We start from the raw sequence: 19,422 nt of genomic DNA, 5'->3' as shown, positions 1-19,422 counted from the left end.
ACCCCCTTACTAAAAGCGTAGGAAACCTTACTACTACTACTAGTACGGTTGATGTGATACAAATAAAAAATGAATGGTCTATTGATCACTATCTTGTGTAACGTATTTCTGAAGCTATTTAGTATGTATACGAAAACATACATATATGTGTCTTTATTTTTCATTATTGTCATCGATCATTAAGTGATTACCTACACATGAATATTACAACTGATAATTTTTGGATTTTTATAAAGGCAAGCCAACTAGCTTACTTTTTTGACAACAAATAAAAGTACACAAATAACATCACTCATATGATTGTAAAATACAATTTAAAATTACCCAAATACTAATTTATATATGTCCTTAAAACATGTCACGGTCACGGCTTTCTTGAGCTCAAAATATAAATATATATGAGGGTTTGCTTTGATTTTCCTCTTTAAATCAAACTTTACTCATTTCTTATTTCTTGAACAAGGCAGCCCTCGATCTTGGTCGCTTCTCAGATCCTTGCACACAACTAAACTGCATACAATATGATGAGAACACGTAAACAAAATAAGTCATTCATTTTTTTCATTTTCAAAAACTTTTAAAACGTAACAAAATGATAGAAATGTAATGTTTATTCGTCTCTTCTGAAATTAAGAAAACATATGAACAAATTCTGTTTATGTATATAAGTTACAAATGTGTAGGCAAACTATTAAAATATTAAAAACCACATGAAAAAAATTGGTTTAGTAGTTTTCAACATTTAAAAAATAAGGATTACTAGATAAAAGAAAATAAACAATTTATGGTTCTTGTTCTTTTTGTATGAATATACACAAAAGATTTGTTTAAATAAATTCATTAGAATTATTATGATATATACAACAATAAGGTAGAATTTTGAGAAATTAAGCATGAATTAACATACCTCATCCAGTTTAGCTTGGTGATTATTTGTTTCCAGCATCAATCCAAAATGAATGTGAGGGAAATGTGCCCACTATATCACAAGAGAATTTACAGACTCGATATAATAAATCAATAGATGGTGTGTACAGTCACACTACACAACACAACACAACACAAGTACTTGACATTGTGAAAGCCACCAAACAGAGAAAAAGAAAGTATGCAGAAAATTTATATCATGCCCACTTACATTTTTTGCAGCTGTACTAAAAGCTTCCCTATGGCTAATATCTGGATTATTTGCTTTGATCCTCTGGATTTCCTCTCTACAAATAACCATATCTCATTTATATGATTTGAATAATAATAATAAAAAAATGAAACTTTTATAAAAATTTTAGGGTAATTTAAACTAAAAGCAAAACTTAAATGTGACTGTTCTTACTTTATGAACTGGTTGTACGCAGACGGAACTCGTTGCCTCTTTTCCGGAGCTGAAAAATGCAAACAGATGGTGTTAAACTCGAAGTACCGCGAATCTTGTGATGAAAATTGTTTGCAGATTTTAAAACTAGTTTATGTAGGTGTCATTAAATGATCTTGAAGTTATACTAAGCTTTTGTACATAAATAAACTTACGACGATTGATCTTTTGATCAGTGGTTATGGAAACCGGAGATGGCCTCACTGGCATCCTGCTATTATACTTTGAAGAGGAACCCATATCAACCCTATAATTTGGAGGAGTGTGGGTTGGAGCTCTCTGAAATATCAAGAAAATAATGTAGTCTTAGTTAATTAATTATTATGAGTTAATTAATATCAACAATATTGTGTGTAATAAGCAAACTAGTTTATTTATATTGCAAAATGTATATATTGGTAGATTACTAACACCCTCCCAAGCTTGCATTTTCACTTGACACTGTTACTATTATTATGAAGATGCCACCATGACATTTTGAAATTCTTTACTGTATTTAGAAATTTATAAAATGTGGCAATGTGCTACACAATGATAGATGTATTACTTATATCTAATTCAAGACAAAGGATTGTCTAATTACTTATCATCAATTATATTACTATACAAAAGAAACTTTAGATTTAACATGAAAATTTAATGTGAGCTTTCAACGATAAATAGATGAGTTATTCGTCGATCTTTTCACTCGAAACTCGCTTAGATGATTAATATAGCAAAAACTTAGTTATTACACTAAAATGAGTAAAATCATAAAGTGGTAAACTAAAGATAACCAGCTAGCTAGTATAAGTTATAGTTCTGGAAGAGAAGAAAGTGAAGTAATTTTTTTAAAAGGAGAAAAATTATATTAAAACTGGCATGCCAAAAGCATTTTACAAGGAAAGTGAACTAATAACATTGAAGTGACTGAATTAGTTTGAGCTGGTGCAAAAGTAAAAGTAAATATAAAAACCTCAGAATTGAATACACTTGCTGTCAACTGTGTCCCAAACATATCCACCACCTCTTTAATCTCGGAAGGGAGAGAAAGAGGTTGCAGAGGAAAACAACAAAATATTGATGCATAGAAAATAAAAAGAAAAATCTAATAAAAAAAATTAATAATAATATAATAATAACACTTTTGACCATAAAACAAGATTAAGAAATATATAATAAGATATAGGGTTTTAAAACAATATCATTGAATAAAGATAGAATCACTGAATCATTATACACAGATGTTGGCCGCAAAAATGAAACCTAAGGAAAACGGCGGTTAGGGTTCTTGAATCTATGATGTAACAGCAAAAAAAAAGAGGTTGAAAAGAAGAAAAACAGTCTGATTTGTGTGGTCTTTAAGATTATCCTGTGTATGACCTAGAGTTACTAGATCCCTATCTACTTATAATAAATTTCTCCAAAAAGTAACAACATTCAATGATCTGGTTCTCAAAATCTGATACCTAACTAAGTAGGCTGAGGGGTGTGGGGCTTCAACGGGGGCGCTAGAGCCCCTCCGCTCGCGCCCCCAGGCGCTAACACCACACCACCGGGGCGCTAACGGGGGCGCTAACGCGAAAATCCATGCAGGCGTGAGCCTGTTAGCGGGAGAAGAGAGAGAGGAGCTTGTTGAATTTTAGAAAAAGAGCCGTTGGGCTCTTATTAAATTAAAAAAAAAAATTTTTTTTTTCCTATATAATACCCCATTTCACCCATTTTTATACCACAACTTCAAACCTTCACCCAAAATCAATTCATCTTCTCAACTTTTTTTAAAAAAAATGGCTGGAAATTGGTACCCAAACCTTGATTCAGATTATATTGACGACGATTTATGGTCGTCACCGCACCAACCGATGTTTTATTTGGAGCCGCAAGAATCATCCGGCTTTCAACCATCCAACACACAACCGTCTCCTAACTTTGTTGTTCCGGAGACACAAGAATCACACGGTGAAGCTACGGGACCAAAAAGACGCGTCCACCGGAAAAAACAACTTGCAACGGACGGGTCGGGACCGGCTTCGACTCCGAGGACGAAACGGAAAGCCACCCCGTGGTCATCGGATGAGAAGGAAGCCTTGTGTCGGGCTTGGATAGTCATTTCTGAGGATCGGCGTTGCGGTAATTGTTTTAACGTTTTTAAAAATGATTTTTAATAAAAAAGTTAAATATAAAAGTTAAATGGAAATCTAATTTATTTATTCATTTTGCAGCCGACTACCAAAAGAGCAAGATTTTTTGGACAAAGGTTAGGGAGACGTTCTACATGCTCGTTGGGAGTACAGAGTGGAACGCCGATATGATTTCGGGTCGGTGGTCCGAAATCAGAAAATTTGTCGGCTTGTTTACTAATCTTTTCAACAGGAACAGCGGTCGTATGAGACCAAGTGGCAGTGATGATTTGGCGGTTTACAATTTCACGGTCGAAGAGTGGAAGCAGGAGTGTTTGCGGAGGTATGGGATGGTGAAGACGTGGGACGATTTATTGTTGTGGGAGAGGTTGAAAAGGTGTTCCAAGTGGGTTGAGCTGGTGGCGCCGGACTTTGATGCGGAAGTAAGGGCGAAACGGACTAAAACTAGTTCGTCTGGAGCGTATAGCACTTCAACCGGGTCGGATTGCCGCGTTGGATTCGACCTAAACATTGCGGAGGAGGAAACGTCTTCACCGCCGAGGAGGCGGCCATTGGGAAGGGACGCCAAGGGGAAAAAACCGGCTGAGGGGGAAGCCGTAAACATCGCCAATCTTGTTGAATCCTCAATAAATTCAACAAAACCATGGAGGTGGTCTCTAATGACAAAAAGGAAAAAAGTCGAATGAGAGATTTGGACTTTCTTACTAGAGACTTCGGTAACCTAAATCCGGTCGATCAAATGCTAATGGAAAAGCAAAAGGAACGTATCCGAAAGAGGTTGATCGAAGAAGACCAAGCCAAAGAATAAGAATAATGTTTATTTTTAGTACTTTAATTTTTATTTTATTTTTAGATATTAATGTGTTTTTTTTAATAATTTATGAGTTTTTTTAATAATACGTTGTTTGAATATATTTATAAAAAAATAAAAAAAAATTCGCTGGAGCCCCTCCACACCAGGGCCAGGGGCTCCAACGGGGGCTCCAACACCCCCTTATCCAGTTTCTCTCTCTGCCACACGTCATAATATTATTGGTTGGAGCCCTCATTAAAGCCTCCATTAAAGCCCCCCACACCCTTCAGCCTTAGATCAGCATTTGCATTTGCATTTACCAATATGCATTTGAGCTTATGACTTTTGATAGTCACATGCCAAATAATTGATGTTATATTTCCTTCTTGAAGGCACATATATATGTTGTGGCGTCAATGGTGTCTTTTTTATCGAAACATTTGTCATCCTTGTTGTTCGAGTTTGAATCCTTTAACAGTGGTGCTATGCTTAGTTTAAAATGTATACATAAGCCGGGATTCGAACCTCGAACCCCCAAAAAGAAAACATACGGAAAAACTTCTAATCATCCCACGACCAAAGTTGTGATGGCTAAATAATTACTCTTCTTATTTGTATTCTTTTAGCAAGATAGAGAAAACCATTAGCACATCAAATTTGATCAGTTTCTCACCCTTGTATTTAACAAAATATTAAACACAAAAAAAGTATTAAATTGTATACATATATTGGTTTTACTTGCATTCTCATCTTTATTTTCCTTAGGTTTTTTAGAGTAGAGTTTTTATTTTTGTACTTTCCAAAAAAGACCATTCTATTAAACAAAAAGAACTAAGTTTAAATGTTTTGAATTACACATTTAACAAAAATTGGTGTCAATTTTGAAGTGGTAGTTCCATTTTCTAACACTGAGAAAATGTTTGTCCGTATCTCACCTTAAGTAGAATCTCAGTACGTTTGTTTGTTATTAGTTTTGAAGTTGAAATTAACAATTTTTTGGAAAAAGAAACTTGTGATTATATAAGAAATTGATCAAAATTAACTAGGGTTAATTAGTACTTATGTTATATTGTAATTAACTTAAAAGTCACCTGATCATGGTGAGGGGAAGTTGAATATTGGGAGGTGGGATTGGAATTTGGGAGAGTCTGAAAGGCAGGAGCCATACCCATATTCACTGACCACAGATTGGTGCAGTGTCCACATCTTACTGTCACTATGTCATACAAGCTGCTGCATGGTACACTCACCTGCATTTTAACAAAACATCAATTATTACCTCCAAATCAAGAACACCCATTTCAGAAACACAATCAACCACACAAATTAGACATCCAATTTGGTCATAACTCATAAAATCTAAAACAACACTTTTAGGGTTCCAAGATCACAACTTTATTATCAAGAACCCTTAAAGATTGAATCTTGAGTAATATGAGGTGTGTGTTGAACTACTAAATATCAATTACAAGAGGCAAAACTCTTAAACACACAAAAAGATTAAAATAAAGGAACCAAGAAACATTGAAGGAAGAATCTTTAGAGATAAGATCTTAAAAACTTTCTTGAACATTTATATAATCTTGATTAAGAGCTAGAAAGAAAACCCTAGTCTTTTAAGGAGTACTCACATGCAATGATACTTAAATGCTAATTATAAACCCTTTAATTTGGTCAAGATTTGAATCAATTGTATAAGATAATGGAAAATCTCCAAAGGGAAAGAAAAGAATAGAATGGGTTTTCATTTTTGTCCTTGATATTAGTCACTCAAGTGCCGTACTCCTTAGTTCTAGTGTGTGTATATGTGTGTGTGAGAGAGGGGTAGAGATTTCAGATATTTAAAGTTGAAGAAGACGAGACTGAATAAGTTTGTGTGTGCATCCAAAGTGAAAAATAAAACTTGATTTCATATGGATCAATATCTGATGACATCACATGAAGCTTTTTATCATTTTAGAGTCCTCAAAATATGCAAGAACTCATCATCATCATCATCTTCTATACTTCTTTTTCCCAACTCTTTAAACATAACACAGACTTTTTATATATATATAAAGAAAAGATTAATATAGATAAGTGTGTACCGCAAGAACAATATTGCAAAAGTTACAAGGTATATAACGGAGTTGCTCATTTACATCTACGCAGCTGCTGCTTGACATCTTTCTTAAACACACACAAACACTCTCTTGGATCCAAAGGTTACAAAAGCTTTGTGGGTGAGTGTTGAAGTTGGGTGATCACTACAGTGGTTTCTTGTTTCAAGATGTTTCTATTTATAGAAGAAAGAGATGAAGAAACATATATAGATATATAATGTGTATATATCTGAGGGAGAGAGAAAGGGGAAATTAGTAATAGAGAAAATGGGATAGGATCCAAAGAGCTAAGGGGCAAAGGCATTATAGCAAAAGGTTGGTTCAGATAGTGCCTGCGGGCCCTGATCCATGCACCTAATTAACCGGCACAAACTCTCTAGGCAAGTCATTAACTTGATGAATTATAATATTTACCAACGAACTTACTCAAAAAAAATTATAAAAACGATGCTTCTTGGCGGAGTTAAGAGCATAGTCTTATAGGTGGCAAGACAAGGATGTGCCGAAGGCACTAAGCCGCGTTGTAGTACAACATGGCGCGTTGTAGCATGGTGTCCGGCTCTGTAGACAAGCTTCTTACGAGATTGTGAAGGTGAAGGCAAGAGAGAGCACTCTAAGATGAGTTGTAAAAGTGTTTATGTTCATGTGATTAAAGATTCTATCTAGCTATGTGTAATGGAGGAGCTACAAAATGGGGCGTTTTGCGCCATATGACGACCAGTCAGCAAAAAGTAAGTTTTTGTTTTTGGGGTGTAATGATGTTGTAGCCTAATATATATACACATATTTATATATACCACACACAAACAATTATAATAATAATAAAATCAAAAGGAAGCTGAGCGAGAAGTTTTCGTCGCCCCCCCCCCCCCCCCCATCACCACCACATTTCGTCCCCACTATCGCCCGGGAGGGCGGTGTTTAAAAGACAAATCGCCCCAATTTGCTCGCCCACTACGGTGAGCCTAATAAACATATGTAGATTAAGAGTAGTTTTAAAGAGTATGTAAATTCGTGTATAAAGAAAAGATCTAATTTCAAAAGGCCAATTGGTCCAATGATAGTCTCAGTTGTTAATTAGTTTCCTCTTGGGTATGTAGGTCAGGTCATCACAATTTATTCTTTAGATGGAAAGGTAATCTAGTTGCCAAGTGATTTCAATTTCCAGCATTTAATTTGCTGTTAAATTGATGGGGAAAAAAGAAGCTTAAAAAACAATAAATTTTACAATCTCTTGCAATGGCAATATGTTTGAAAGTGTACAATGGATTTACACGGAAAACAACAAACGATATGTCTAATAATTTTGTAACGTTTCTCATGGTTATCTACAACATCACCCATAACACAAAAAAATACTCTTTCTTCAAATTTTTTTCAAAAACAACACACTCATACATCCCCCTTATCCCATTTTCAGAAACAAATCTAAAATATTAGGATATGTTTGTACGAAAACTAAAAATCATACTCTATTATACTCCCCCTTATATATCTATACTATTTATTCTCTACCATTGTCCATTCTTCCACCACTTCACCTCAACGGACAATATCCATAGCAACTCACAAGAAAGCAACTAGTTTTTGCTATGCTTCCCTCTCGATAGAGGACCAAATCACCTGCTTAACACTAACCTAATAGAACCAGGAAAGCATATCTCCAACCAGTTAATTGTAGGTGGATTGAATCGACTCCGTCTTCTTCCCAACAATGAATCCTTGTTCAAGTTGTGATAAGATGACGTTTTCAAACCCCCTCTTACTCAATAAAGAAAGTCATGCTAATCAATAGTAGCGTCTAAGCTTGAAGTGGGAAGTAAAGTATACTTTGTATAATATGAATAATAGCTCTTCCTAACAAATGAACTTTACATTGTCATGATTCATGAACAATGGACTTAGCGGTCTTTCCAAACTTCTCATGAGATAAATAAAGCAATAGAACCGTGAAAAAAATAATACTAGGAGCAAAGAGTATCAGTCCACCAAGACTCAAGACAGTGCTCGAGAGACTGAGCTTGGGAATTTGTGTCGTTGATCACCACCTCAAGTTTTCATGGCACTATCTTGATAACAAAAACATGATTAATTGAACTATAGTCTTCAAAAGTATGGTATCGAAAACAAATTAAAGGATTAGATTAAAGATCAAATTAGCATCCTTGTCTTTCATTATTAGTTACGGAGCATCCGGGTGAAGACATGACTTCCTTCTCAAGATTTGTGGGACTTTGAAGAGACTACTTTGTACATTTTCAATCAGATGGCCATTGCAATAAATGGGTATTTAAGTAAAGACTAAAAGAAAACAACAAGATTTTTAACATAATAAGTACAGGTCAACTGAGTCTTATGTGTTTATTCGTTCAGCTCGAGTAGTCAAACAATTTTCGAATCTAGATTTTTAATTTTCTATTTGAACTCTGCATTTTGTTTTTCGTCTTGATTTTATCTCTTCCAGTCGTACGAACCAGTTCCACAAGGAGATCACATTCATCACCCGTGTCATTAAGATTGTTATGAAAACATGAATCTAGAGTGGGTTGAGATGAGACATAATCATTGGATGATGTTGCTTTCGTCCGTTTAGTTATTGATCCATCAATGAGTTGTTTGGGTCATTCGGTTGAAGGTTTTGGAAAAATGGTTAGTTTGGGTTCAAAGGATTCACAACTGAATAGTAGGTGGATGGTTAAGAATGTTTGAAAGCGAATAAATTGATGTAACAAGTCGAAGATGAAAAATTGTGCGGATTTAAAATGGTTGGTCCTTGGCTAATTTGTTTATTGGAATAAACACAAGTCTTCACCATTTAAAAATAGGAGAAAACATATAGGGTATGTTTGACAAAACTAGCGGTTAGCTGTAGCTGGAAGCTGGTAGCTTTTTATATATGTTTAAATGTTTGGCAGAATAAGCTTTTAATAAAATGTGTAAAATTACTAAAATGAGAATAACTAAAAACAATAATAATAAATGTATTTATTTTGGAATGTTAATTAAGTAAATTAAAATACTAAAAGCTTGTAGGTCTTTCTAAACGATACTAGTAGAAACTTTAAGTTTTAAGTTTTTTCTCATAACCTAAAAGCTTCAAGCTCCTTGAACCAAACAAGGCTTTTAATTAAGTAAAAATTTTTTCTTAAAAGCTTGAAATTACAAGCTCAAAAAAGCTACCTGAAAAACATAACTATAGAAAAAAAATTGTAGTGGTGTTAATATACATTTGACTACACTCAAAAGCCTTGTGAATATATACTAGGACCGGGTCTTGACTTTGACATATCATCTCATCTCATCACATCACAAACACAACTCCCACTTTATAACCATCATGATGTCCTCTACCTTATGCATTTTCTCAATTTTGTAGTTGCAGTGGTGATGTTGGTATAATAGAGAACCAAGTAGAAATAGCTGCCAAAGGCATCATATCTCTAATTGCAAGATGGCATGAGGGTAACTCACATGGTTTGAAGAGTTATTATGGGATGTTAGAGATAGACGACGGCACGAATTAAGGGAGGCTATCGCAGATTGCTCGCCAACTAGGGGAAAGTGTTCTTGAAAGAGAGTGATATGGATATTATATGACGTACGTAGCTAGAGCCTTCATGGTGTGATTCATAAAATAATATATATATAAAGAAGATGAGGAAGAGAGTGACATAAGGGTAGAGAAAGATCAGCTGGTTGGTAAAAACCCATTATATATAATGCATAACATATTAAACACTATAATATTATTGTTATAGATGATTTTTTGAGTTCAATAGTCATCTCTCTTACGTGTCTCTATGTATAATAACTAGAATTAAAAGCATTATGTAAAAATGTTACGATATTATTAGTGGCCGGGACCATGTACAGCGTACTAGGGGGGCGATATTTTTGTCCATTTCTTTCACATTTATAATCAAAAGCTTTAAATATGAACAATAACTTATTAACTTATTAGCATACATGCGTTCCGTTGTGTTTTGGATTATCTTTCACTAAATGCTTTGTATATAATGCACATGGGCATAAATATTTGTGTCATATATGTATAAAATATTTTTACTTGGGATATATATATATATATATATATATATATATATATGTATGTGTGTGTGTGTCTTTCTACAACTTAATTGCTTTTAGTTTCTTTTTGTTACCTAGTCGCTTTAGAGCACCCACAACAACAAAATTCCACAAACTGTCACATCAGATTCAAATTTGTTTTCGAAAACCCTCATTTTAACATTCCATAACAAAAAACATTTACAAACCTTATTAAAATTACTAAATTTGTATGTGTACATATATATGTGTGTGGGAAAAAGATGGACTCACTCTCTCGTCCGCTTTCCTGCCCACATAAGCAGAAGCGGGCTTCACCTCCACAACAAGGAGGTTTGTTTCCTCAAAGTCCACTGCAAGGCCACCTAACCTCTCTGTTGTGGATGCTCTTAACACGATTACCAATTAATATTTAATTTGTAAAAAGGACGAGCAAATATATAACACTGACCATCACAATAGATGTCATAAAGTTTGTATAAATATACTATTGCAATAGAACTCCCAAACAACATAACAATAACAAAAAGAGCTGTTTCAGATGCATCACAATAACAAGTAAATGTTTTTTGCAGTGTTTAGTAGTGAGAAAAAGTAAAATGATAGTTCAAAACTGTGAAAATGACAAAGGTTGTCAAAGGGAAAGGGGTTATTGTTTGGCCCAAGTCCTTTTCAATGTCTCTGGAGTAATAAATGGCTAGTGTTTTTTGGAATTATTGGTGCTTCAGTGACCACATGCACCACCTATCCATGTGATTGTGCTAACTTGCTAAGATGGCAAGATTTTTATAAATTTTTCAACTATATATATTGAACTCCGAATTTAACTATATATTTAACTCCGATTACACCTCTTGTATACCATACTGCACCAACTCTTACATCCCTAGAAATCTATGATGCTCCTAGTAAACCTGAAATTTAGGACTGACAATTTGTGTTTTGACAGGTTAGAAACGACGCGCTTAACATAATTGCTAGCCCTATGAAAAGTGAAAGCAAATTATAACCCCAATATTCAACTCAGGAGGTCATCTAGGTCTAATACATCTACCAACAAGGATGAACTCATGACCAATCACGATTCACGAACATTTTCGCTTTAAAACCGAACCCATGATAGAATTTAAAAGAACAGGAAAACTATTGGTAAATAATAAAACATCTTTTTTATGTAGAAAGATTACAATGAAATAATAAACCATACTAACTAGTGACTACTATTTAGGATATGAGCCTTACAAGTTTTGTTTCGGGTTAATAGTACAAAGCAGGAGGATAAATTTGAAATGGGAAACTAAAACTTCAAGATGGTACATAGGGTACAATGTTAGACATATAAAATATGTGTATGGTCCTCTTTGACGTGTAAATAAAGGACATTTTGACTTGTTTATTATGTTTTTGTTTCTTGTAATTATCACATCAATGTCATGTCAAGTTGTTATGGTCACAAGTTGGTTGATTCAAGGTCGAAAAGGAGTGAGAGATATCGGGGCTAAGTGGGGCGAGATCAAAAAGATATGAATGATGGTGATATGAAGACATACTATACAAGTTGCAGGTGTGTGAGGCACTCATGTTGGCCGTTTTTTAGTTAGGTGGATCGACATAAATAAACGATGACTACATCTAAACAGTGTGCATAAAGCTCATTACAAAACATTAGAAAATTGGTCAATTAGAAGAGCTTAAACTATTAGAAAAGGCTAAAATACATCTATACTTGAAGTCACTTTTGATTCAAATAGAATATTAAAACATGAACTTTAACACACTCAGTCCTGTTTTTGTTTCAGAACAGATAGGGTAATATAAAACCATATAAAAATCAACATTAAATGGATGTTGCATAATCATAAACAGCAGAGAATACTTCGTACTAGTAAGATGAAAATAATGTCTTTTTATCAACAAAGAAATTAGAAAAATAATAATAATAATATGTGACATCTAGTGTATAATTAGTCATCCGGTGTGGGACATAATGGTGTAATAATTCATTGGATGGGTTAGTTCTCCACACACAAGCCCTTCAATTCTATGGCACTCTCCAATTATTATTGATCACTTTTGTTAATCAAATTTGAAAAGAAAAAAAAAAGTAACAACTTTTGGTTATATTTTTTCTTCAAGTAATTGTTCTTTGGAAAACGTAAACTCTAAATAAATTATATTTAAATAAGCGGCGCAGCTTGTTGCCCATTTACCTTCTGTATTGATATAAACACTATTTTATTAAGAAATCTGTTTATAGCAAAATAGTTTTTCTAAAGTAACGAGTATTCATCAGTTAGCTTGGACTCTTGGAGGAGACATGCATGATTTTAATTTTTGTACCCATTAGAGCTAGATTTCCTAATAGATTTTGCGTCATGTAATTTGCATAAATACTAAATTATAGAATGATGATATAGAAGAGATTTGAAGAATTTTAACATGTCAAGTTTGATATTTGAGGTAATATGGCCTACCAAAAACAATGGGGGAAAGGAACTACAAAGATAGAAAAAGTAGTGGCCAAGGCAATGAACATAATAGTTGGGTCTTTCTAGTAGCACTAATGCCCCATTTCCATTACTTGAAAGCCACCTCAACTATGTTTTCAAACCCATTTTTTTTTCTTTTAACTTTCTTCATTCTTCATACTTGTTAGTTCAATCATGTTGTCATCTCATAAAACAAAGACTAAATTAGTTGGACCTACAAACTAAATAAAAATTAATGTACAAACAGCACAAATAATGTCCTTAATTAAATAGTTTAGACCCATCTTTATGAACAAATCTACCTTTTTGTCTCATCTTTATTCTAAATGCCAGCTTAGCATGTCTATTAGCACTAATCAAGAAAGTCCTAAATAAACGTTATTGATTATGTCAATATTAATACCAATCAACTTTATTTGATTTAGATTATACAAATGGATATACTACAACACAAGGCTAGCGCCGACAGTTGTTGTCGCAATATAACCCATTTGTTGTCTCCAAAGGCTATCTCGACAAGATGTTGTGGAGATAGCTTTCGTCACAACGTCTGTCGTTATAATTGAAAAATGCCATCGCGGTGGATGGTGTTGCTATTTGCTTGCATATCTCGACGACATATCTTAAACCAATGTCTTATTAAATGGACATTGGCACATAAGGCTTGATATTTATTACTAAAATGAATGATTACAGTATTCCAGATATTGGATAACGAAACTTATGATGTTCCAATGTGAGAACAAATGTTGTATATGGCGACGACGATAAGCATACCCTAAAATAAATCGACAACTAAGAAGACCAAAACCTACCATGAGATAGCTCTAATCATATTATGTGTTTTGTTGAGTAAAATAATGATTGGATAGAGAGATTATACTATTATAGATAATACATTATGGTTCTCCATAGTTGTGTAGAAAAAATTAAAAACAAAAAATGTCATTTCCATCATAAGTAAGTATACTTAAACCAACATACAAGAAAATCATAGTTTAGACATTAGAAAAAAAGTGTAGTTTTCTAAAAAAAAAGTTGCAATTGAAAATCAGACGGTGACACTCAATAGTTTAGTTGACTTCTTTGGTATAAATTTTGTGTGTATATGTGTGTATGCTTACGAGTGGATGCACTTGTAAAAGGACAATCATGCCCTTGAAAAAAAAAATAGAGTGAAAATGTGACATGATATAACCTTAAAAGTAAGTGGCCAAGACGAAGAGACATACTCACATGTTAGGTACCTTGTCCACTTCAAGTAGCCCCTAAAAGTTATTCACGTATCTTTGTAATTTTTTATTCAACATTCAATCATCTTCCAATCTTGATAATGGAATAGACTATAAACTTTGCATGCACAATTTACAAGCCTACTCGTAACGGGCGATAAATAAGGGGGTGATGAAGTGATTTTTTTTTTCTTTTTTTTTAAATGTTAAAGCTTTTCCTCATACTATTTACATTAAACCGCCATTGCCAGGGATCGAACCCTGGACCTCTCACCCAAAGGCCAAAGCCTTTACCATCCCACCAAAGTGGAGATGGCAATGATGGAGTGATTTTTAAAAGGAACACCCCCACCCCCCGGCGACAATAGGGGCGGTAAAGAGGGGCTATGAGTTTTTGTCGCCGGCTTGTGTTTTGTTTTTATTATTATAATATTGTGATATATATATATATATATATATATATATATATATATATATATATATATATATATATATATGGCTACACCACCATTATGTACACCCGTAAAACAAAAATTCATTATTTGCTAAATGGGCGTCACATGACTCAAAACGTCACATTTTGTAGTCTCTCTATTACACATAGCATAGCATAACGAATTGACTACCATTGAATTAATTAGTTCACTTGTTTAGTTCACCTTTGGCTTGATTAGCTCACTGAAGGCTAAGGTTCTTCTACATTTATATTTGACTATTTTTTTTCTTTAATCTAATTTTTTGTTTCAATCGTTTGATTTAGTTTAGATAATATAGTCAGACAGATTGGATGTGGCTCAATGGTAGAGCACTCACTTTACTAGTGAGAGATACGGGGTCCAAACTAACTATCACAAATTTATATGGGAGATATGAGGGCTTACCCTGGCTTGCCAGGGTTCGAAACCTGATCTCACCCGGTTTTACCGGCTCCTCGATGTCGTACCATTTGGCGGGCGTGGGGGTCGGGTTTTACTCGGGGAATCCCTTAATAGGCGAATCAATAATTATTATTATATTGATCATTTTCCATTCCATTCTTATAATGAATGATAGAAAAACCACATTTTACTAAGGAATAAAAAATGTTATATATGGAAGAAATTGCGTTCTTTATAAATGATTTATTCCATTGATTAACGACAACCAAACATGTTTTATTTCATTAATTTGGAATGATCCATTTCATTCCGCTTATAATTACTTCATACCAAAAACTACTTAAACTTTCATCGAATACTCCATCTAATAGGGGATTTAAACTAAACCCTATACATAATAATAAAATAAAAAAAGGAAACAATATAGCAAAATATTTATCTTCCAATATCTTCTCTTAAGTTGGAGCGTGAAGATCATAGACTGTATTTTAATCATCTTTTGAAAGCCGATAGAACAATCACTAGTTCAAGTTAGCGTTTTAAAAGGAAAACCCAAATTGAGCGACTGTAGTTGTCTACGATGGTTAAAAAGTAATTTGCTTATGTAATTGACGAAGTTCGTCATCTTCCCCATATGTCACGATGCAAGAGTTCAAAGTAATATTTAGTTTTAATGAAACTAATAAGAAAAGGTAATCTAGATTCTAGTGTGTTTAGCTTTGTGACATGAATCGCATACTATTGATATTGCTCAATCTTAAGGCCGGACTAAGTTATAACAATAATAATAATAATAATAATAATAATAATAATAATAATAATAATAATAATAATAATAATAATAATATAATGGAAACACACAAAAAAAGGACACAAAATAACAAAATATTTTTGTTCCGGTAATAATAATAATAATATATCACACCCTTAAATAAACTTTCATGCAATGGAGGGTTTTTGATGTTGCTTTTTTCAATAATCATACCTTAAATTAATACCTCATAATATATAATCAATCATCTTAAACATCTCATAATAATAATCTTCTCTTAATTAATTCATACTCTCTGTATCTTCCGATCGACCCACAGGTAACGTTGTTTTATTATTTATTTTACTTTCAATATAGTGAACAATGTATATATACACGACATGCAAACTTATCAAATATAAACTGTTGTGTTATTACGTAGAAATAACATAACCTAAGATATGATGGATGAAACTAATGGAATAAGCTTACCAGCTCTATCAAATTATAAAGTGGGCAAAACACTATTTGGTAAAGTTAAAGTAGCTACACATATTTTAACTGGTATCACAGTTGCCATTAAGATTCTTGTTCGACAATCGATCGATGAAGAAAAAGGTATTATATATGATTGTTTTTTGTTAATTAACTTGCCTCTTAATTATTATTATTATTATTATTATTATTATTATTATTATGTATTGTTGGTGATTGTGTTTTCAGTGATAAGAGAGATCAAAATAATGAAGCTTTTTTCGCATCCGCATATCGTTAAGCTTTTTGAAGTCATAGAGACGGGAAAAAAGTTATATCTAGTTATGGAGTATATGAACCGTGGTGAATTGTTTGATTATATAACTGAGCACCGCTGGCTTGAGGAGGATCATGCTCGCCGTTTCTTTCAACAAGTGAGTAACATATGTTGCAGCATTGTACTGTTTTTATGAAAACTAATATGATTGTTGTTACTATGTGTAGATTATTTCAGGTGTTGAGAGTTGTCATCTTCACAAGGTGGTTCATCGTGATATTAAACCGGAAAACCTGCTTCTTGACTCGAAAGGAAACGTTAAAGTTGCTGATTTTGGTTTGGCTAATGTTATGCGGGACGGGCATCTTTTGAAAACATGGTGTGGTAGCATTAATTATGCTGAACCAGAGGTAAAGATTTTTAGTCCACGTGGCGTATGTGTTTAAACTAGGATGCCACGTCAGCGAACCGACGCTTTTTTTTTTTTTTTTTTTTTTTTTTTGTGTAGGTCGTCTCAAGGCGACCTTATGCTGGTCCTGAAGTTGATGTTTGGAGTTGTGGAGTTGTATTGTATGCTCTTCTGTCCGGTTCTCTTCCTTTTGATCATGGGATGATGCCGGGATTTGCTTGAAAAGATTAAGGTTTTTTTTTTTTATTATTATTATTTTTTTATATATATATGGAAATAAAACTAATATTGACATGATGTTTGTTACTTGTTGTTAGAATGGAATATTTACGTTTCCAAAATGCTTTTCTCCGGGAGCGTGTGACTTGATCAAACGGATGCTTACTGTTGATCCGGTTAAGCGTATAACTATTCCTGAAATATCCAAACATCCATGGTTTCAAGTAGATCTCCCGCTGTTTGCAGACCGCTCCCTTAATACTTCATGCAATGCAAGAACGGTATTAAATTTATCCGGTTTGTCTTTTATTACAAACGGACCGGATTGAGTCTGCAAACAGCCTCTTAAATCATTTTATACAAAGATTTAGACTAATATTTCTTCTGCCATAATATGCATATGCATAAGTTGTCTATAATAAGTTTAAAAATGCACATTTCAAGGTTGATGTTCGAGTTTTAGAAGAAATGAATAACATGGGATTTAACGTTCAAGAAGTGATCGCGTCTTTGAATAACAACATGTGGCAAAATCAGGTGTTCAAATTTCTCAACTGTTGGTCTCAATTTATTGTTAAGATATTAACTAAAATTCGTCTTTTTATTTTTCTTTCAGGCAACAGTTTCATATTGTATATTATTGCATCGGCGCTTGAATAACAACCGTACTTCTCATGAAGCCAATCTTCTAGGATCCTCGGTAACTTGGTCCCATTTCTTTTGCCATTATGAATTACAAATTTTAACTAGTTCTTGGAACTGATAAATAATTTTCATGTTCTTTTTTTTACAAGATTCTCTGTTTTGTTAATTTTATGTATTAATTTCTTAAGTAGTCAAGATTTATTAAACATTGAAACAACTGATTATCTATCTTTTTTATTCTTTTAGCCATCGGAAGGCACAGATCATCGAGATATTTATGTAAGACCGGTTTTTCCTGATCAAGGCAAGTGGGTACTTGGATTTCAGGTGATTCTCTTCTTTATGCATTTATCGTGTCAAATATGTTTACAAAAACTATATCGTGTCATTGATAATCCAACATCTTGAATACAATATTTAGAAGGTTTTATAGAACTTTTGATTTATACATTGTTACACGATCAATGCAGTCTTGTTCATCGCCACATGAAACTATGAGAGATGTTTTAACTGTCTTCAAGAGATTAAACGTACAATGGAAGAAGATCGGAGCCTACAACTTCAAATGTTTGTGGAAGCCATCAGTTGAACGGTATTCTTTGCCAAATGGTATGAATAGAATAACTCTGAGACAAGACAAGTGTGTGAATGAGCCATTTAAGACTTCAAACAATGACACATTTGATGTTGTCAAGTTTGAAATTCAGTAAGTAATAATGTGAATATACAAATGTAACAAATATGCAATCTGACGTGTATATTATTAAAATCTGACTTGTATATTTTGGTTGTATATGTATCAGCTTTACAAGGGCAGTGCAGAGTCTTCTTATGTGTTGGATTGGCAGAGAGTTTCCGGGGCTCCGTTTCTTTTTATCGAAGTTTGTGCCGCATTTCGTGCATGTTTGGTTGCATAACCATCATGTTTGCTTTAATTAACATCTACTTGAAGACTTGTTTTGGTATAATATTACATGGTTTTATGCATTAACACATTACAAGAAAAGAATATTAACACCATCCGCTCTCGGATATCTTTATGATTAAAAACCATATCGTCGACATAATTTTTACAGGTAGAACAAATGCTTACAAGTATAAGCCTCCGTCGCCAGTCTCTTGGCAGACATTCCTGGTTCTTTCACCGTGTTCTTGATTATCTTAATAACTTCAAGATTACTTACAACATCCCAAAGTCCATCACTAGCAATCACCTGACATGATCAAAACCGACGTGCTGATTAAAAACTATATTAATATTATTTTTTTTCAATGAAGCTAATGTAGATAATCATATGTTTTCACTTTTCATGCTCAGACAAAATAAATAATTTTAGCAAACTGTATTAATTTAGTTTTGTAGGCGTATATAGATGTTAAACTTCCATTTGATTCTTCGGTTAAATAAATTGCCCGTTTAGTAAAAAGCTGTCAGAAACTTATATAATAAAAAAAAAGTAAATTCATGACTATTTGTACAAGAACTAGATCATCCAAACGAACCCGGGACAACAACAAATCCTCACAACAAAACGTCAGAAATCTCTACATCAAATCAAACCTACAATTGGTGGTGCACGTTTTTATTCAAGTTTC

At 33.5% G+C, this 19,422-nt stretch overlaps 1 protein-coding gene and 1 pseudogene across 2 annotated transcripts; one reads left to right on the top strand and one right to left on the bottom strand.

Moving 5' to 3' along the window:
• Window positions 1–281: 281 nt before the first annotated feature.
• On the bottom strand, window positions 282–6,794 carry LOC143567555 (axial regulator YABBY 5-like). Of its 2 annotated transcripts, none has more exons than XM_077053958.1 (7): window positions 6,373–6,794; window positions 5,377–5,535; window positions 1,528–1,651; window positions 1,334–1,382; window positions 1,139–1,214; window positions 908–979; window positions 282–505 (listed from the first exon to the last, which is right to left on the bottom strand). In XM_077053958.1, exons 1-7 carry the CDS (start codon window positions 6,448–6,450, stop codon window positions 488–490), a joined length of 576 nt encoding a protein of 191 aa, XP_076910073.1. In that variant the 5' UTR covers window positions 6,451–6,794; the 3' UTR covers window positions 282–487. The 2 variants fall into 2 exon arrangements, with proteins under 2 accessions (XP_076910073.1, XP_076910067.1); XM_077053952.1 differs by having other exon boundaries at window positions 282–510; window positions 6,373–6,792.
• Window positions 6,795–16,266: 9,472 nt separating this feature from the next.
• Window positions 16,267–18,743, top strand: LOC143567546 (SNF1-related protein kinase catalytic subunit alpha KIN10-like; annotated as a pseudogene).
• Window positions 18,744–19,422: the final 679 nt, after the last annotated feature.

Source organism: Bidens hawaiensis, unplaced genomic scaffold (assembly GCF_021521415.1).
Source record: "Bidens hawaiensis isolate Kalapana, Puna unplaced genomic scaffold, B.hawaiensis_p1.1 tig00001236_1, whole genome shotgun sequence".
Classification (NCBI taxonomy): domain Eukaryota; kingdom Viridiplantae; phylum Streptophyta; class Magnoliopsida; order Asterales; family Asteraceae; genus Bidens; species Bidens hawaiensis.
This window is presented reverse-complemented; position numbering and strand designations above follow the sequence as displayed.